This window comes from Pleurodeles waltl, chromosome 10, assembly GCF_031143425.1.
Source record: "Pleurodeles waltl isolate 20211129_DDA chromosome 10, aPleWal1.hap1.20221129, whole genome shotgun sequence".
Classification (NCBI taxonomy): Eukaryota; Metazoa; Chordata; class Amphibia; order Caudata; family Salamandridae; genus Pleurodeles; species Pleurodeles waltl.
The window spans coordinates 838,833,085-838,854,872 of record NC_090449.1 but is presented as its reverse complement, the minus strand read 5'-3'; the positions used below and the strand labels follow the sequence as shown (position 1 = coordinate 838,854,872).

The window sequence follows — 21,788 nt, the reverse complement described above, 5'->3', positions numbered from 1 at the left end:
GGAAGAGCAGCACACCTCAATTGACTGAGCACACTAGACTCGTGGCATGCTCAACTGCCATCATAACTGCAAAAATTCTCAAAATTAAACATTGGCGATCAATATCCACCACAAATAATATCTTTGGTAAGCAGCACTCAATTCAATGCCTTTAAACCACACACCTCACATACCTCAAAGCAGGAAGCATGCACAGAACACAAGCATGTACAAATCTAGCACATACTTTGGTGAGAAGGTAAGAAACAACCCTTCTGAGGAGGCCAAAACACAGAAACTGGTTCTGCATACTGAAATGATTTGCATGGAAGCTTTTATTCACTATGATGTTCAATTACCTTACTTTAGGGATAGGTATGGATGTTCGCCCGTGCTGAAGGGCCAGACAGAAGTATCCCAGTGTTGTCTGTTTCTACAGAGGGTCTTTATTTCAGTTTTGTTTGCACTTATGTTTAAGCAATTATGTCAAAAACTACTGGAGAGCCAGAAGGCAGCTATGGAGATTTGATGACGATCTTGGAAACTAATACACAAATGAGAAATAAATTGAGTGTCATTGATTCTTGAGAGTGCTTCACGTTGTAAAAAGTGACTGATCTATGACAGAGCATGGACATGAATGTTAAATAACACTGGTGAGCAGGAGAAGCCTTGCAGCACCGCCTGAGAGACTAATGCACTTATATGGCCAATGTTAAAGTGGTTTCTCTCTTTCGTGGAGAATCATTCTCTAAAACGGTACCTTCCACCCTTAACTTATTTGAACACTGAGGGTGAACTAATTTGTACACCATGTGGAACAACTGTCAATAGTTCTTCCTTTAACATAATCAGACTTGTGGCCTTCTATTTTCTTGGATCGAAGTCCAATTGTAATGTGGCCAGGCCCTCAGCGTCCTCCAAAAAGATGGACAATTGCCTAGCCAAATTCCAACTAATGCGGGCAAACCCCCAAAGAGAGTGAGGAAATAAGGAGGCCGATGATAGCAGGATAAAGTAATTTCCAATAGAGGCAGGACATAGGTCACCACAGAACTAACATATACTATTCAGCAAAGGTTCCTCCACTGTTCTCTGTGGTGGGAGTTCTACAGGGCTTAGCTATCCGCTCTGGGATTACATAAATTGGTGGCTCAGTTGCATTTTAGCTAGGTGTAATATCCTATGTATCCCAGATTTATGTGAAAAAAGAAGGCAAGTTTCACACAGAAATCATGCAAGGATTGGGTTATTGTGGCTGCGATGTTCAGATGCAGTAAAACGTTCAGCAAAGTAAGCAATGTTTTGGGAGCACTGAGGGCTCCAGAACAACAAAAAGGACGGGTTTCACATGTATTAACATCTTCCATACTTTTTTTTTTTTACTATGGGTTATAGTTGTAAGATTGCCATATTCTATAGCCGTTCTGCCAATCATGTTCAAGTTGTCTTGGAAGTATTTTCATTGTCCTAAGGGTCAAACCACTTTTTTCAGGGACCCCAGTCTGTCCTGGTAGTTTGGATGGAACATGGTTTTCCAGAATTGACCATAAATTGGTAGTGAAGGATTCTACTTCTTGTTTAAGATCAGTGTGGAGGGGTTCAATGAGCAGCCTAAGTGTCAAGTCATATGATATACATTCCAGATTCAATTTACTCCAGACAACAAACTGGGAAGATTACTGCTTACTGTCTTCTTTCCTAGAGATTATACAGTATCACCAAGTTTTATCAGCACCAAAATGGCAAGGATCAGATGTAACACATGCTTGTCATGGCTGGGCAGTGCATGATACACATTTCTTTTAGAAACGGCAATGGTACGGCTGAGGTCTGGAATATAATAACATATTTATTTGTACATGGGACACGTTTCTTCATAAATCTACTTGTCCTGTAAAGAAATCCACTTGTCCCTTTGGCGCCACGTAGTGCAGCAACAAATTATGACAGCAATCTTATTATACAAGAGCTCTGATAATAGCCTCTCTGATTAGGCCAAGGCTTATACTACAGTAGGGATTGAATACTAGCAATTGGTTGATTTTGCCATCTTTACTCAGATCTACATACTGGGGACTACAGGCAGCAGTAAGCAATAGTTTCAAGGTTGGAATGCTGTTTTGAGTCTGTGCAAACCTACTACCTTGTATGTTTTTCAAAGTTTACATCAGCTCTTCTCTAAACTTTTCCCATACCAAGAAAAGCTGGAAATTTACTGATGACAAGACAGAAGTAAAACCTTTTCCAGGATTGTGAAAAAAAAGCAAAACCTACACATGCATATTTGCTCATGCTAAAACACAGATCACAAATATTTTCTAGAAGTACAATTTAGCTTACTTCTGTAAATTCTTGTAAATTTATGAAATCCATAAATCAGCCCTAATGCAAGGACATAGACCATGGGTGCACATCTGTGACTTTCTGGACACCTATTAGGTCTGCATTAACCGATACCTTATGTTTTTACTAAATTTCTATCTCTCGATCGGCTGGTTTCACGGTGAGAGACTGCATTCTGCTCTTACACAAGGAGCATATCAGCACTCAAAATTGTGTTGTTCAGTGCTAGGGACTACTGTGTCAATATGTGCTTTTTAAGACCCAAAAGTATTTTTGCTACCTTTTATTTTTTTTTAATTTTTTTTTTAAAAGAACAGTGATGGCATGGCAGGTCCAAAAACAATTAGGTTTTAAGAAAAACATGTCACAACAAGACACTCATTAACAAAACCAAAAAGCCGACCACCAGTGTCAGTCCAATTGGCCTTTGCCAATGCTTGTTTATTTTCATGTTTCCCATAATCTTTTTGAAACTGGGTATATTGATGTTTCCATTCTAAATCGTTTTGACATATGAGCATGTATCAACACAGTTTACTAAATGATGCTTCAAAGAAATAGTACCTAAAATTTCATAATAGTTTACACACTTATTTTTCCTAGTTGCATTTTTTGTGAAATTTTATTTTGAAAGCAAAGAATCATAAATCTTTCTTCAAGCTTCTGCAAATATTTGCATTTAATCAGAGAGTATTCTGGGAGCGTTATACATAAGCTCATAACGTTAAACTTTGCAAACATGTGAACACTTTTTTATACTGGAATCCCGTCAGTAGTGCAGTCCGAGCATACAATATTTCCATACAGCACTCACCCTAATAATAAAGACTTCGCAATAATGAATCATAAATACAAGTTCGAACAGTGATAATATATCGATACAAATATGAACTTAAGTATAGAGAATGCCCTTCCCAGATCCATAATGTGGTACTATAAACTGGCAGCCAAAGATTTTGTGTTGCAGGGGCTAAGGTCTATTTGTCCCAAGGACAAAATAAACATGAAAACTTGTTGTCCTTGACCCTAAAAATATGCCCTGGGCATCAAGTGATAGAGTTCCAAATCCCTGTACGGCACTGAAAGGGTCAACAATATGCATGTTGAAATGCCCCAACTCTATCAACATGTACAAAATAAAGACTTCACCAATCATTTCAAAGATATTGGTAGTACCCGTAGGGGTATTTGGAGGTCTACAGACCGCAAACACAGTGTGTGACTTTGGGGCTGTAATACAACTGAAGACCATGAAATCCAAAAGGTAGGGAGTTCAACTTTGTGATGCTTATACATATTTAGATTCAAGGCATTAGTGGCAAATTAAAGTTACCTCACCCCCACATCTGGAGACAGTGCAGAAAATGTTACAGCCTTCCGGCACTGCAATGGTGATATCTGGAAAAGAACTAGCCAGAAACCAGGTTTCTTTAATAATAAAATGTTTCATGCGAAACCTTTTATCAGTTATTTGACTTCCAATTGGTGTCTTCAGAGTGACGTGAAAGGGAGCAGAGCACATAAGGTGGGCTTCTGGGCTCTACTTTCCATCCTGTATGCCAGATGACATTCTCAAAAGAAGTACTTCCCACTATAGTAAATTGTTGCCTATCTTTAAGACTAGATCATGCCAGACCTCCAGTCACACTGGAAGATATAATAATGAAAAGGACACTGCTCAAAACAATACCATCAAATGGCAACAAGAGGTAAAGCTGAAACTAACAAATGAAGTCCTGCATGTGTTTCAACTTGTATGTCCATCCATGACAAGGTTTGCACCACCCAGGAAAATGTAATGCAAACAGTGTGGCACACAGATACTTTCAGATCATGAAGGCCTCACACTAACACTCATCAAATCACTCTGAAGTCCCAGCCCCAAAAAGAATGCTTTTCTATTCTCCAAGTATGTACTGGGCATGCACATATAATGCAACAAGATCAGAAATTAACTGTTATGGGTCTGTCTTACCTGTATGAGTAGCAAGATATTTTTAAGAAGCATCTTGTATAGCACCATACCATTCGCTGACAACCTTCAACAGCATACCAGAAAAATGTGTAGTTTAGAAAATATGTAGTAAGTGGAAAGACTGGATCTACCAAACCTGCATGTTGTCCATCTCCTTTTATTCTTGTGGAAGATACTGAGGTATTACTGGGACTGACCCTTGACCCAGCTTTTATAAATGTGTTAATTAAAGAGCAGTACTGAAGCACTCTCCATTAAGTAGCTATGGAGAAAGAAAATAACACATCTTCTTATTTTCAATGCATTTTTCTTGTTTTGCTGTTGGTGCACATCAGACGTCACAACCTAACTCATGGTATAAGTGTTATCAACCAGTTTATTTCAGTCAGTCCAAGTTTGCATATGAACTTTTTCAAGGTGTTATCTGGTCTTTGGAGTTAGTATCTTAAGTATCCCATCATGTAAAGACTATGTTCCTCAACATCTGTCAGATAAACAAAATAAGCAAGTTAGTGACCCACAAAAAGGGAACGGCTTTCTCCCTAGACAAAAATAGAAAACTGACAGATCACCCTATAAGTCACCAGTGGGACTCCATCACTCTTTATTATATGGTGCACTTTACCTCCCACTGCAGGTCAACAAAAGTTGCACCAGTCAATGCTGGGGAAGGCTATGAAAATGAAACCACAGAAGGATCACTCCAATCTGCTAGTACCTTCATTAGCTCCCGTTAATTCCCAATTTCACTTCAATACCTTACATTTTTTACAAATGTATCTGTGGGCAGACACCAGCATACCTGACTGAGAAATTAAACGATTAGGTCTCAGTCTTGAACTCTCAAATGTTACCTAATTTTCCAAAAGTCATCATAGCATTTATGAGAAGGTTTTGCTTAACAACGGCGGGTCACTGTTACAGAATACAGGCCATTAGAAAATTAGAGAATAATGACCTCCAATTTAAACAAAAAAAAAAGCTTTACAGAGCATTTAGAGCCAGCTCTCTGATGCTATAATGGAAGACAAGAGTATACATAATCTATGCTGCAACGTTAGCGGCAGAGCCCTCAAGCAACTCTTTCCATTTGTGAGGCCGCTTCTGTAGACATGGAGCATACTTTCTCCTGTATTGCAACAAAATCCATGTTTGCTCCTGGTGTGATGCTTATTACCAACAATGCCCTGCTCAGTTCCATCAGCTACTACTTTCTCCATGCCCACAAGGCAACTTCATGACACAGTCTTGTGCCTCTCCTTTCGGTTAGCTTCAAGATCAAACATGGACAACGTTTATATATTTACCTTTTCTTTAGTGCTTACACACACAAATACATAAATACAGGTACACAACATCTACCCACATCTTTACATAGAAGATACACACACAAATATGTAGAGCAAGCAACATATCTGTTATCACCTAAGCTTCCCTAACATGTGTGCAGGAATGAGAAGCATACACTGCCCACAAGAAATCAGTTCAATTTTTAGTGCAGTCGACAGAGTTGGACACTGCTACTCAGCTGGAAGAACACTGCGCTTTACAACACACCTATAGCCAGGCCTGCACACAGTACAGGCAACAGGCACCCATTCACAATGACAACAAAATATACTGAATTATTTTATCCACAGCAAATCCGATCTCTTAAAGTAAGCTTCCTACCAACTAATGGCTTCCCCTTGCCCATTTCCTTTCTAGGGTTGTTGTGAGGGATTTTGGGAAACTGTGCTCCTATGAGAACTTCCCTGACCACCAAAGAACAAAATAACCCACCATTGCTAAGTGGTCAATGGCTGACTTATTTACTTCTTAGGCATACTAACATAAAGCTTTCAGATATCATCACAAGCAGTGGATAAATCAGAGTGAACACTCCGTTTAGAAAGACAATAAGCAGGGTTCCAATAATCATCTGGGGCTGTGGGCCTGCCCTGCCATCCCACAAAATGAACGTGCAGCAAATAAGTAACTTTTAGGTCGAGTGCGCAAGCGCTCTGATGTGCTGTAATCTATCTGTGGCTTTTAAACCACGTCCCCCACTATCACTTGTTCATGGGCTTGCCTTTCACAAATCCTTTATCATAATTGGTAAATGCTTTACGTTTGTCCCTCCTTGGAGCGATTCTGTTACCGACTTGGCCATCAACACCGTTACATGGATAACTGCACGTGTGCAGATAAGTTTGAATGCAAGCGAACAATTTTCCTTTTGTGTCGCTCCGCGTTCACGCTCATGGCTGCCGTGGTGCTTTGAATTGGCACACTTATGTAAATTGTTTCACTTTTCATTTTCAGTCCAGTTAGGAATATACACAGTTAATAGTTCTAACTCATGCAAACACGAGACCCTTTGCATTGTAAATGTTTGTTAGTGCTTTGTAATGATCCCCTCAGGAATTCTCATTTGGAAATAAACACAGATTTGCTGAAAAATTGTTCTGCCAAAGTGCAAAATTACCCCACCCAGCATTTTTCCTTACACATGAGTGCTGCACCTCAGCAGATGAAAAACATACAATACAACATGTTATCTGCCATTCTGAGGTACAGAACTTGGACTGGTGCTCTAATACTGCACCAGGAAATAACAAAACCTGCATTTCCCCAGCTGGGATGACAGCACCAAAATACCATGGGTCTGAGAGTGAGACATGGAGTTTTGGACCATTTATCAATTCAAACTTTTAAATTGTTAAATACTACATTTTGAGGTTTAGCTCTAGTGTATCCTTCCAGACTTTAATGGGGCACAGAGAAACAGTCTTTCACAGTGAAAGCCCTAGAATAACCACTGCACAGGATAAGGCTCCAATGTGACACTGATTCCAGCTCATAGGCGGATTACATTGCAAGAAGAATTGTGTGGTCTAGGAAATGAATTATCAATCTCAAACGCTTATTCTTACAAACTTCTAGCAAAATAAATTACATTTTTCATAAATATATGTTGTAACGTAGAATGTAAGGGTTACAGTGGGACTATGAGGAGTCAAAGGATGGTGGCACAAAAATAAACATGCAACAGTACATTAAATTACCCTATCATGCAGGTTTACGTTGCAAGAATGCAAATTGTTCTTCGTCTATTAGAAGTTGATAAATAATTCTGTTTCCAATGAAACTGCAGCTACCGGAAAGATTGCTGCGCCGGAGATCTTCAAAAGATTTGCTCAAAATGTTAGACATTGAGCATTTGTCTGTTAAGAAAGTGGTTTTGTTGAAAAAGAGGTCCTTGAATGGGATTCTCAATGAGGTCACCAAAAACTAAGAACAAGTAATGTTTTTTTTTCAAGCAGTGCAAGGAACAAATTCGTAGGTAGCCCATGCTGCTGTTAGTTAGCCACAGGTAGACGCTTTGAGAAACGTGCAAACGGAATATTAATATGACATCACTTGAACTTATCAAAAGATAACAAATAAAAACCCACATCAGCAGCAACGTGTTTAAGAAAAGTAAAGTTCAATCGAAATGTATGCATGTTCTGTCAAGTATACTTACTGGGTCCGTTAGCATTGCACGACTATGGGAAGCCAATGCCAGGAAAGCACATACGTTGAATATTACGCCATTAACTACAGTGTAAACAATGTCCCTTGATGGAATAAGCATCACACAGAGGACCACAAATTCGGCATAGATAACCAGCATCCATGTAATGACAGCACATGCAATACCACAGCCATCTCTTATGAACCACATCCTGTTCGAGTTGAGGGAAGGTGGAGGGACACAGTTGTCTGGATGACGGTATTCAGGTTTCCTTTCAATATCTCGGATGCGGTTGTTTGAAGTAAGCATCATAAGGTATCTTTTCCATACTTATATCTGAAATAGATATACAATTATTTCAAATTGGGAACATTCCTTCATGCATGTTTGTATTTTCTGTTAGACATTATCCCATTATCCATCATTTTCCATTTACATATCATTCTCCCAATCCCAACTGGTGCTCACACAGACTTTCTTGCTTTTGTTTCAGACTTCCCCGGATCTTTGTTCCCCCAATCCCAACTGGTGCTCACACAGACTTTGCTTTTGTTTTGTTTTGTTTCAGACTTCCCCAGATCTTTGTTATTTTTATCCGATCCCAAGGAACTTCAAACTCTAGCTTAAATCTCACAACCTGCGTCCACCTGAAATTTCTGTGACATCTGTACAATACACAATCTCTGAACCCTAACTTGCCACCCAACCCTCATCCAAAAGCTCCTGTCAATGTGATCAACTCAAAAAAAACAAAGCTTAAATCTGTCCACAAACCAGCCATGTTTAGAATGACTAACTTTCTAATACTATTCACTGTGAATATCTCAACCTGCATGGAACGGTAAATGTACAAAGGTTTTCAGACATACACCAAGTCAAATTGTTCAGCAAATGTCAAAAACCTCATAAGAAAAATTCCAGGACCTTGGTGGTTTTCCCTTCTGTGAGCTGCACACCACATTCCTCGAAAACATCCACCTAAGGGCATCACACATGTTTTCTTCTAAGCTTGTCAAAAGTATCTATAGAAAAGCTTTTTTTGCTCTAACATTTACTTTGGGCCAAAGTAGAAGACACACTCAACAAACATCCAAGCTCCTTTAGAAAGGATGGTAGGCTATGACTGTGTGGAGACCTTAGCACAATCCTCTGCACCTCCATCAAAATCTGTATTCTAACCTGGCTGTTGCACATAAAATCCACAATAACCATAATTAACTCTGAACAGTTTGTCAAACACTACTGCTAAACAATCTGGGATCAATTTACAGAGTTTATGTCCTTCTCATATACAAGCTATGCTTTCTTGATAGCTGAGGAATGTGCTGACAAACTAGCTAAAGAAGACAAGTGCATTATCAATGTTTCTGCTTACTTTAACCCGTGTTGCATAAACCTTCCAAAACTATTGCCAATCTTGTTAATCTACTAGGAAACGTGGCTCAGAATTTCCCTGTTAGATACCGTTATGACTGTTTTTTTTTCCTTGATGTAAAATTCCCAAGCAACTACACATTATGACCACTGGAATGTGAAATACCAAGGGGAATCAGTGTTTGCATACCAATCTGCATGTTTTTCACCCATTCCAGGACTTCTCCCCACAACCAACACACGTCAGCAGGTTCACCTAGCAAAGTATGCATGTATTTTACACCAACTACTTTTAATTATTATGCTAATGTATGCATTACAATTACAACTCAACACTTAATGAGGGTTTATGTCTTCAGCCCTTCTCAAAATTGCCCACTTTAGGCCAGCTGCTTTGGTTAGAGAGAACCCTTAGAGCTCCGAAGACTCTTCAAGATCATGAAATAGGAGAAGGCTGCTTTAGCATTTAAGAGTCCCACATCATGTCAAACTATTTACTATGTTCTGCTTTATAATGTTGCTTGATGCAGTGAAATCTAATGTTTGCTTCAGTGGAAATAGAGATTTTGAAATTAGTGTTTTTTTAACTGTATAGCTGCCTATTTCCTTTTAGTAACAGATGTTTATGGAGCTATTTATGTTTGTGAATTTCTGAGTCAGAAGGTGGTCACATTTTCATGTGCAGGAGTTGGGTCACTCAAGGCTGCCTTAAGTCATGAAAAGATCATTTGGCAACACAGGCCTGACTACTAATCATTTCATTAGAAAAGAAGAAAGAATGAACCAAAAGCTAGTCTAAATTAAGCAGGTACACGTATATGTTTATGGGACAGATGGAAAATTAATATGAACAAGCACTGCCACCACTGATCGGTCTGGCTTTAACGTAATAACCTATGCAAACACAGGCATGTACAAAGTACAGATTATTTGTGCCATGCCTTATTCAAAACTGCGTTGTGATGAGCATCCTATGTCTCTGTCCTGTTTCATATTACGGACAGACACGGGGAGTAAAAATGCAGCACTGCAAACTTGGTGAGCGAAATACTTGCTAAGTAATTTATTTGTATGTACTTCATAGCTAACAGCCTTGCAGCAAGGTGAAGCTAAGTGCTTTACAGCATACATCTTTACTGTAACAGTAGCATCTCAAATATGGAGTGCTGTACTAACAGGTGTAGAGTATGGTGCCTAGTCAGAGCCTCCTCTTCTGTCCAAGATCTTTTGCTGTCATGTATATTTCAGATTTACACAACAGTATAACTCCAAACAGTTATGTTAAATGAGGAGTGGTGGTGGTGCCAAACAGATGTCCCTGACCACAGCTGGAATTAGGGGCCAAAGCCAATCAGTACATGGGCCAGCAGCAATAGGGCCAGCATACAGAGTGGCAGGGGCTGAAGGTAGAACTCAGTGTCGAAATGAAGATCCCAGGAAAGCATCAATGTCACCTGTTGGAAAGAGGTTGGCATCTTGCCCTCAGAGTTCCCCAGCTGATGCACACAATGGCATTCCACTGCAAAACAAGGACATTCACAACCCATGCACCGCAATGGAAGGGTTACATATGAGGCCTGTGGGAAATCTGCCTTTTCTAGTCACCACAGATTTTCACCTTTTGCTAGACCCTATATTTTTGCTGACTTTTGAATTCTGAACTTTACTGCTGCTAACCAGAAGTAAAAGTGCCTACTTCCCCCCTTAAAACATGGTTAAATGGGTATACTCTATATTGGTACATTTGACTTATCTATACATCCCTGGTATAAGGTAAAAAATAAAAACCAGGACCTGGAAGTTAAAAGCCACTGGTGAATTGCAGCACCTATTGTGCCGTCCACTAGAGTGGCAGTTGCAAACTTGGCTTCAGCTCTACCATTATAGCCTTATTGTAGCAGTGTAAAAACTGAAATTAGATCTAGAAAAATAAACCCATTTTGACAAGTAAAAACTCTCCTTTTAAATGTTAATTAAATGTTAATCAGTGAGCCCCGTTTGGGCTTGTAGCTCAGAAGGCAGGGTGCAGGATTTATTAAAAAACAGGACATGTAGAAATGTAATGTTACACTGACTAACACCCAAAAGCTATTTTCACTGTTTTAGACCTAGCTGTCCTATGCAGAATCCAGAGTACAGATTAAAATACCAATTCTGTTTTTAATAAATATTAAGGAAAAGTAACTTGCAGAAAGTTACCTTTTCTATACCTGAAGTTCCTGGATGATAATTTGCATTGGCTCTCTGGTTTCTCCCAGTCAGTAATTAGCCTTGAATAGATATGAAATCTCTAATCCATTTTTTCTCCAATCAAATTACTCTGTTAGGTAATAAAGTGAAAGAGGTTTTCAAAACAGTAGTCTTTCTCCCATCCTGTTGCCCTCTGACAGCCGTAAGAGGCCTTTCAAATTTGTGTGAGCAATTCTAGAATTTTTTTAATAATAAAATCCAGGGCATTGTTGAAATTCCAAACTGCACTGCCCCTTATGATACTTTTGGCAGCAATGGTGCTGGTGATAGTAGCACTAACTCACCAAACACTGTGTCCTGTAGACTGTGTCACCTTTAAACTAGAGGAGGCTGAACAGGCCCTGGCAGGATTTAAATCAGGCTCACCTGATGACCCTTCTCTGGTTTGCATCCTGCAGCTGTGTCCTAGGGACATCAATCCCATTATAAATACATTACTAAACTGCTCTGTGCATTAGACAACAGTTGTGTTGTGCTGCTGAAAACAAGTTAAACTAATACCACTTCTGAAAAGAAAAAAAAACTTCAGCTCAATGATCTATTCGTTCAAATTTTGGGCCTGTTGCCATTCATTTGGCATTTGTTTCTAAACGGATGCTGATGATACATGACTGGCTATATCTCTCAAGAACCATGTTGGTCGACAATGGCTGGATTGTGCTTCGATACTCACAATGGTCAAACATTGGAAGATAACAGTCACCTTACATTTAACCACAAATTCATGCTAATCATGACTAAGTGCTCTTGACAGTCTATCATCTGCTACGATATGCTATGCTACCCGAAACCAGTAAGGTCAGGAATCTTTAACATCTAACTTCTATGCATCTTTGCATTGGTCAATACCTGTCACTCCCGGCTCAGGCTCCTGAACGGGATTCTGCCTTATTATTGTACACTATGCTTGAAGCTGTAGATGTGCTTGTATCTTCTAGGTCACAGATTTGAAACTAACTAACAGGATATTTCTGCTGGCGTGTTAATGAGAACCTGTAAATCCAACCACATATCTCCAGGTCAGCAATCTTTTCAATGGCCATTCATGAAAAAGCTTAATGTATTCAAATGGAATAAATCATAGTTCGTCCTGCGTACAAGAACACAGTGCTACTGGGCATGAGAGATATTTAAAAAAAATAAGAAGGTTCCATGCTGTTGTTTGCAAACCTTTTAGTAAAAATATGCTTTGTATCACCTTGTCAAACCCAGCAGCCACCTATTTAGAAATCAACATTCTCTGACCTGTAACTTACTAGCGCAAAACTCTTTGTGCTGAGAAAGACACCCTCTTTGTTCCCGATTAGGCTGCTGGGCAGAATAACATTGCCTGAAAATGCCCTTATCCTGACCTTTGTCTCATTCATGTTCCCTCCAACTGCAGAATAGGCAGGGTCAGAGCATCATCATAATTTCCTGGGTTTTTTCCATAAAGCCCATCAACATGGAAGTCAATCCACAAATGAACTCAAGTCTTCTGCAAGATCCTGTTCTCCACAAAAAAAAAAACAAAAAAAAAAAAAACTCTCAAAAGTTCAATTGGTCCTCAACAAACTCAAGTAACACAGGAGTTTCTAAATGGTTATTTGAAAAAGTCTTTATTCTTGCCCCCAAACCAATCGGGTAGACCCTCCCAGACCTCTCACTTACATTTGCCACACCTCAATCCCTCACCTACATAGACACGACCTACAACTCCACTGACCTCCCCACCAATTTTCTAGAAGTGACTCGTTCTTAGGTGACATCCTTCACATCCAACCAAACATATGAAAAATGTGACACTCCCCTCCCACTTAATCCATTAACTGCATGGTCCTCTCTCCATCACTCCCTTTATCTGCACACTACTCGATAAGGCAACCTTCAGTAAAATCCTCTTGTACGTGGATGATGCTGATACCACAGACCCAAGAGACAGCAAGTCAAGTAACTTAGCGGGAGTAGAGCTATGGTAGGTAGTAACCAGTGCATGCCTTAACTAGGTTCAGCCTGAGGAACAAAACCTGTTTAAAAACTTTTTGATTGTTTTAATATCTATTTTAAACTCATTCGTAGGTATTAGTGATTGAGACCAAAATGCATTCAGTTCATATCTACTAATCAAGATTTCAATGAACCTGGCAGATTTGCCACGTGAATTGCATGACCTCTCCTGCCACAGTAGAGATCAGACTAACCCAGTGACATCTCCTCCAGCTTTGCATGCAGTATGAATGTACATGGGGGCAGATTTGTCACATAATTTACATATGGAGTTCTTGCCGCATTCCAAATGCAAGATGGCACAAGGAGTGCCTTGATAAATTTTAAATAGAACCCTTAAGAGTGAAGCACTGATTCTTAACATCATTAATATCCAGACTTAGGCAGCCAAGCAGTAGCAAAAAAAGTGGGGCAATCTTTGAATTTAACATATATAATATTGTAGAATACAATGCTGCATTTCAATATAAAATGATTTTACACTACGAGTACATTAGAAAATTCTTTCACAAAGAAAGCAGCTTTGCAGCCCGTGACACACTGGTTGGAAAACAGGTACCCAAACAGTCAGAGGTTTGGATATTCGCTATGCAAGCAAAATCTACGCTCAATCGTGCTTCAACCCCATTGTCTTTACACCTCCAAGGTTTATTATCCCCACGCAACTAGGTGTTCATTTGCACAGTAACCTTTGTCTTTTTGCTAGCAGCAAAAGATTTAAACTGCATACTTATCAAATTAGAAACAGCACAGTTCTTACTTTTTTGACGAAACCCTTAATTTTCCTTACACACAAAACCTCTGGATATCATGATCTGGACTATTTAGCAGTCCTTCAGTGGGTCACACAGATAGAATACGTTCAGTGGACAAATGTTATTTCTGTTACCTTGAATTATATTTACCTCCGTGTTTGGTGAGCCTCGTGTTCTGCAGATATTTGTGTTCATTCGTGTACTTCGGCTAATTTAATTCATTGAGTGCTAGTGAAAAGTACTATTACAAAAATGACTGGAACAAAAATCAGTCTTCAATGTGTATTGGATAGCGGTGTGTATAGCAGATACACTTCACGTTTGTACTAGAGCCTAGTATTATATTTGTTATAATTCACAATAGCATAAGTTGTAAAGATTCAAGCACTGTGTTTAATGTTTTGCTGCAAATCGTTAAATATGCTTTCTATCTGGAATAGGAAACCCATATGCCCATTACTATAATTAATAATATGATTATTGCAATTAGCCTTAAAAGAAAGTTCAGCTACAGGAGTTCAAATGCATATCTATAGCCCTAAAACCTACCCAACAAAATCAACGGGCAGTAATAAATAGTCCCCCTATCCACTGCATTTTAATTTAAAGATAAAGAGGAACCCCGACAGGTTTGAAGCTAACCAATTCATTGTGTATCATTAAAACAAGTTACCATAGCCAGCAGCTTCCCTGTTCCAGTTGCCAATACAAGCAACTAATGGCTTCCTCCCACTGCCGCACAGCATCAGGCTTAGGTGGATGAAACCAGGAAGTGGCTAGAATTTGGGCACGTATTAGACTTAAGGTTACTTCCTCGAATACACCCGGCCTGCCGTACACGATCGTTTTAAACAGATGGAAACTGTTCACTCTTCTAAAATAAGATACCGAAATGAAATGTTCTACCAGTCGTGTACACTTACTTGACTTTGTAATGGAAACACGGTAAAACGCTGCCCGATCTTCTCAATACTAAATAAAGCATGAATACGAATTTATATTTGAGTTCCAAAATCCATCAGTGTCGATCGTTTGCTCCAGCTGATACCTGAAAGTGACAAACGTGCTTTTTGCTGAACGGTTTCCTTGGCAAATGCATCCTAAACCACGCGTCTTAGTAGTAGTGTAGTCATTACCGTCTACGATAACAGCGCTTACAGCTGTGAGCTTACACTGAAGCGGAAAGGGAGCAGGACAGCGTTCATTAACAAAGAACCGAGGCAACATAACGAGAGCCTTCCATCTTGGAGCGTGAGTATTTAGCGCACGTAAGGAGGCTTCCCATTAACTGATCAATTAAGAGAGAGCTATTAAGGATATAGCATACATTTTATGACTACTGATTTAGAATTACTAATATTTGTAAGGTTATAATAAAATACATATTTCAAAATTAAAACATTTTCTTGTAATTATATTTAAAAAAATAAAATATAATAGCTTTCTTGGCGTGTTTTGAAGACAAATGCGTCTTTTTTTAAATTGTTTGACCATTCCATAACGATTGTGTATTGCTTTCAAGATGGCCGAACGTTTTACGTAATTCCAAAGGCACACTGGAGGAGAGGTGGGTCGTTATCCTGGTTTCAGTAGTTGTTTCGCGAGTCATATGGCATCTGTGACAGATTATCTCGAGAGCCCACGGGTGTGTATATGACAGTGTCCCCTGTTGATGACGTTCCGAGCGTGTTTCCCAGTATCCGGCCGGGAAAAGATTGCGGCGTTTTCATTTGAGTGAGAGATGGCCTCGGTGACTCTGAGCGAGGCCGAGAAGGTTTATATTGCCCATGGAATTCAGGTAAACTCTGTACTATCTTCACCTCTGCAGACATGCAATGGCGGTAATCACACAAGATTTCTAAATAGGAGTTATTTAACGTGCAAGCGAGAGAGTATTTTGTTAAGAATTGTAGCGAGTAGTTAAGGTTGGTAATTTCAGAGTGGATGGTGAATGACCTCCCCTGAAGTCTTTTAAAGAGCCACTGACAGATTCTAAAGTGGTACAGAGTCGCGATGGATTTTTCTACTAATGTAAATTGAAAGCCCTCCTTGTGGACCGGGAGCTGTCTTAACCCTAAGGATTTGGTGCTCCTCAACAGTACCTGTCCAACAGAATTCAATGACAAATACAATGTAAATAGTAAAGCACGTTGGGCTTAAGAATGAAAACGAAACAAAAAATCTAATCATGAAAGTTTATCTAAAGGCTTCAGATCATTACAGAAGGTAAACCGTAATGGATAGAATGAGTTAATTCGATAAATACTATGATGCTTTGAATAAAATGCAGGTAATATGTAAACAGAACCAAACGCAGTTCAGCTTTAAGAATAACTCAAAGTTATAACTCCGAGGTCAGACGGGCAAGCAATTTCGCATCCCAAACATTAAGGGAGAATGAGCCCACAAGTCTCAAGAAGAGGCTATTTTTACAATGCAATAAAACCTTACATCAATATGATTGTACAAGGGTGTCACGATTTGAACTAATTAGGTTAAAGAAAGAACCATATCGTTTCCGACATCAGATAATTATATCTCAAAATAGTGTTTACAGGGTTGTTTATGCATGAATTGTCTGTTTACAGAGCGAGACAAAAACACAACTTAAAAAATGGCTGCAAGTGGTGCCAACCAGTTTAAAATCGAGACCTACATTAGCTAATGTTAAAATACATACATTTTCACATACAAGTTATTCTATTGTCGTATTATACATCCCAAGAAAAACTTTCCCAGTAGCGAGTGGGTATACCTAATGTCACTTTGTAAGTTAGCAGCTAAATACGAAATTTCCTAGCTATCGTGAAGGAAAGTTTCAATTCTATTAAGGACACGGAGGCGAGGATTATGCAGATCTTTCTTCACTTTTTATTAAACAGCAAGTTCAAAGTCAAACAAAACATGAACAAAAAACTACAAGTTCCATGAGCCCGCCGCCATGGTAACGAGTATCCAATGAGGTGCACTCCTTCATGTTGGTATAAATATCCCGAAATGCGTCACACTTCCTCGACTTCACTGCGGAAGGAATCCTGGTAGAGTCAATTGGTTGTAGTTTCGAAACCTACAAAAGAGGTATAATTAGATGCTAATCCAATAGAACACAGAAACATACCGAAGGCAATAAAGTCATGAACCTTAACATACATTTAAATATAAAATGTAAATACATCTGAATCAAGTGCTGCCTAATGTAAATTAGAATATGAGCAGAATAACAATAAATAAAGGTATAAACGCAAGTATACTACCTTGCTACGCAGATAGATGTAATCGGGAGGGAACATACCAGCGTAATGTATGTGGGTGGGATAATCCTCGCCTCCGTGTCCTTAATAGAATTGAAACTTTCCTTCACGATAGCTAGGAAATTTCGTATTCTATCACAGGACCGGAGGCGAGGATTATGCAAGTTCAAAGCTTACTCACCACTAGTGCGGCTGCTTCATGAATTGGTTTAAAGTAAAACTTCTTAAAAGTAGAATCTGAAGACCAATCAGCAGCATGCATGATGTCCTCTAATCTGCCCCCCACTTGTATGGCTTTGGAAGCCATAGCTCCCCGAGTAGAATGGGCGCCAAAAACTTGAATATCTATTCCTGCCTCAGAGAGAATCCATCGAATCCATCTGGCAATGGAAGGAGAAGAAACCGCCTTGAACGGTCTCTTTATAGAAATCAACAATTGATTCTCACCTGGAGGTCTACAAGAACTGGTCACTTCCTCATAGACTTTGAGACATCTAAACACAGATAGTTTCGGGGAATCAGGAAAAGCGGGATAGGATACCGACCTGGTATTAGTCTTTGTCCTCCTTGCAATAGTAAACGTGACTCCTTCTGGAGTAAAGACTCGAGCGGAAACATCCAGTGCTCTGATATCTGACACTCGCTTACAGGAAATGAGGCAGAGAAGCATGGCTAATTTGGCCGACAATTCTTTCGTCGACAAATACTGGTTGTCCCGCCAAGAGGATAAAAGATTAAGAACTAAGTCCACATCCCAGAGCTCCGATTATCTGGGTTGTGGAGGTCTGGAGAGTCTAATACCCTTAAGAAGTTTACATATCCAGGGATGCTCCCCGATCGGGAGATTGTTCAGGGGAGGGTGGCCCGCGGAGATGGCCGAACGAAAAGAATTGATCGTGCGATACGCCTAGCCGGATTTTGCTAATTCTGCAAGGAAATTGATGATGTCGGTAATACTGGCCCCCATGGGATCGCAGTGTTTGCCCACACACCAACGAGACCATCTATTCCATGCTGATCTATATCGTTTGCATGTACCAGGGGCCCAGGCCTGTGCGATGAAGTTATTAGCTTCCTGCGAAAGTCGGTTGTCTTGCCAACGATGCCGGAAATCTTCCAAGCTATGAGGGAAAGATGACCTAGAAGGACTAGAGGGTGACAGAAACCCGACGGATCCAGGAGTATTGAGGGAAAATCCGGGAGGCGAAGAGGACATTCGCACGAGAGTTCCAGCAGAGTCGGGAACCACGCCTGTGACCTCCACCAGGGGGTTATTAGAATCACCGTCGCCTCTTGGCGGCGAACTTGAGCAGCAACCCACGGGATAAGAAGAAACGGGGGGAAAGCATAACCCTGAAGGGTCCCCCAATGTTGGAGAAACGCATCTACTGCCGCCGCTCCCGGATCCGGACGCCAGCTGAAGTATAGGGGAAGCTGAGCATTCCAACGAGACGCAAAGAGATCCACTGAGCAGGGACCCCAACGATCCATGATCGCCTGAAAAACCGAGTGATGTAGTCGCCAATCGCTGGGATCCTGGAGAAACCGAGAATTCCAGTCTGCCCAGATATTCTGGGATCCCGGAAGATACTCTGCTGTGACTGAGATTTGGTGTTGAAGGCAAAAATGCCAAAAATCTTTTGCTAGTTCCGCTAGGGCTCTTGATCTTGTCCCCCCTAGACGATTTATGTATCGTACTGCCGATACATTGTCCATCCGTAGAACTACACATGAGACTTTGTCTCTCGTGAGAGATTTGATCGCAAATGATCCCGCCAGGAGCTCCAGGCAGTTGATATGCATGGTTAGTTCCTGCGGGGTACAGCGACCCCCGAACGAGATGTCCCCGCAACGAGCCCCCCATCCCTGGCGACTGGCGTCTGACTCGATCACCAGATCCGGGGCTGCTCCAAAAATGGCCCTGCCATTCCATGCCTCCATGTGGTCCAGCCACCAAAACAACTCCGTCCTTGCCTCCTGAGACAGGGAGATCAGCTCGGAGTACGTCACCCCTCGGCGAAGGTGAAACGCTTTCAAGCGTTGCAGGGCTTTGTAGTGTAGGGGACCAGAAAAAATGGCCTGAATCGAAGAGGAAAGCAGGCCGACCACTCTGGCTAACTGACGTAGTGAAATCTGGTCTCGTCGAAGGACTTTTCTCAGTTCCTTCTTTATCTTGGAAATCTTCGTCGTCGGGAGACTGAGAGACGCCGATCGGGAATCCACTAGAAACCCTAGGAAGATTAAAGATTGTGCTTTATCCAAAGCTGAAAAAGTAGCCACAAATTTTCCTAACTCTTTCACAAAAGGGTCGCCAAATAAATTGCCTTGGGCAACAGCCCCTGCCTCTGAGTTAGACAGGTCCCCTAACTTGGGGTCGATTTTGATCAATAAAGACCTGCGTCTTTCTGCAGAGATGGCACAGTTCGCGTTGCCCCGGAGACAAACAGCTCTCTGAGCCCATCCTGCTATGATGTCTGTCTGAAGGAGAGTGTTTGCTTGCTTGGCACGCTCCGCTAATTGAATAATCTGTGTGAGGGGACCTAACACATCAAGAAGTTTATCTTGGCATGCCCTCCAGGAGCGATCAATCCCTTTTTTTGGGATCCTTGGTATACTTGGCAAAAAACTTACACATTTTAGGGTCAATGTCAGGCGTAAAAGCGACCTTATCCGATAAAGACGGGCGTGGGCACTCCGCCCGTAGACGAGCTCGCACCACTTTGTCCAGAGGTTGCCTAATTTTGCTGGCGACATATTCAGCTACCTTGTGGTCTGGACGTCACTCCGAGGAACGCGGATGGTAGATACCCTCCGGTTCAAACATATCGGAGTCAGAATCGCCGTGATCCGAAGGATCTGGTAGGGTAGCACCAGGACGCCAAGGGCGACCTGAGTCGTCATCCAAAGATGATGAGTCCTCATCTGAACCTCCCATGAAGCCTTTAGGGGATCCCAAATCAGGGTTCCATAGGTGGTGAAGCATGTCACCCATTACCCCGGGCAAACGGCCCTCCCGGGAGGGTAAGCGCTTATGCGCGCGCGCACTCTTGGGGTTGGATAAAAACTCACCATCCTCCAGGTGCCCCGCGTCGCGCTTGCGCATTTTCCTGGGAGCCGAAAGGGTAGAGGAATCACCCTCCGCTCCCGTCACACCAAACATGCCCGTACCCCTGGACACCTGTTCAGTAAGTTTAGCTACAGTATCCCTAAGAGGGGCTAAAGCGTGAGAAATAGCCTGTGAAAATAAAGCGTCCACCCCAGGGGGAAGGGTACGGTGAGAGGGACCCTCACCTGGGGACATGTTGGTAAAAGGTTCATTCTCTTGAGAGGATTGCATAATGAGGACTGGACAGAGTATACACCCAACAAAAAATACATATAATATATAGGGTAAATCCCTACCCTCTCTGTCACTCAAGTAAAGTCAAGAAATAATGCCTTCCCAATGGGGTAATCCTTACCCAAACGGGTGTCACAGGTAGGGAAAAAACTGCACCAGAGGCACGAAAACGTGCTACTGAGGTAAAAACCCTCAATTCTTAAAGAAAATAACAAACGCGAGGTGCGAGCGCCGAGAGCTGAGAGTAACATGCTCTCTGACGCTGAAAAACGCAGCGCGCGCGCCCTCTGGTGGGCCCGACGCGTATTTAAACACGCCGAGGGCGAAACAGAAAAATGAAACGCTCGAGCGGAAACGTCTGTTCCGGACCGCTCGTAGCAACGAACGTTGCTATAACAATTAAATACACGGAAAACACAATTGAAGCAGTAACGCGAGCCAACAAACAAACTTCTAACCGGAGGCAGAAAAAGGCACTTATCTGACTCGCAGCAGTGAAGAAAGAGGAAGTGTGACGCATTTCGGGATATTTATACCAACATGAAGGAGTGCACCTCATTGGATACTCGTTACCATGGCGGCGGGCTCATGGAACTTGTAGTTTTTTGTTCATGTTTTGTTTGACTTTGAACTTGCTGTTTAATAAAAAGTGAAGAAAGATCTGCATAATCCTCGCCTCCGGTCCTGTGATAGAATTGGGGATCAGACATGCTGGTGGTAAATTGAAGAGTAACTAGCTATCATGAATAAGAATTCTACATTTTGTTAAGGACACAGAGGCAGTCTTCTTGCTTTTATTACAACAGTAACCAGTGGAAAGCTCAAATGTTTTTAAAAAAAAGAAAGAAATACCCACCAAAAACAATAATGACCGGAGAAAAACAGCAGCTTTGCAGCAAACAAAAAGAGTAACCAGTCATATTTGAGGCAGTGGTGAGGAATTCCTATAGCCCGACTCCCAGGATATATATAAAAGAAATACATTTAAAAAAATCATTTATGATATCTTGAACATTTGTCAGAGCCTCAGGCA

General features: G+C 41.1%; 2 protein-coding genes across 4 annotated transcripts in view; one reads left to right on the top strand and one right to left on the bottom strand.

The window, feature by feature from the left end:
• The window catches only part of ZDHHC3 (zinc finger DHHC-type palmitoyltransferase 3), a 76,997-nt gene extending 61,624 nt beyond the window's left edge, over positions 1-15,373 (bottom strand). The window contains exons 1-2 of one of the 3 annotated variants that reach the window (XM_069211516.1): positions 15,088-15,373; positions 7,809-8,135 (exon numbers count right to left, since the gene is read on the bottom strand). In XM_069211516.1, coding sequence (XP_069067617.1) covers positions 7,809-8,111 — 303 coding nt within the window. In that variant the 5' untranslated portion in view covers positions 8,112-8,135; positions 15,088-15,373. Of the gene's footprint in view, positions 1-7,808; positions 8,136-14,837; positions 14,962-15,087 lie in introns of those variants that run through there. The other 2 variants (XM_069211515.1, XM_069211513.1) reach the window with 2 other exon arrangements.
• A 404-nt stretch (positions 15,374-15,777) lies between these two features.
• The window catches only part of EXOSC7 (exosome component 7), a 70,738-nt gene continuing 64,727 nt past the window's right edge, over positions 15,778-21,788 (top strand). The window contains exon 1 of the mRNA XM_069211517.1: positions 15,778-15,962. Coding sequence (XP_069067618.1) covers positions 15,906-15,962 — 57 coding nt within the window. The 5' untranslated portion in view covers positions 15,778-15,905. The remainder of the gene's footprint in view (positions 15,963-21,788) is intronic.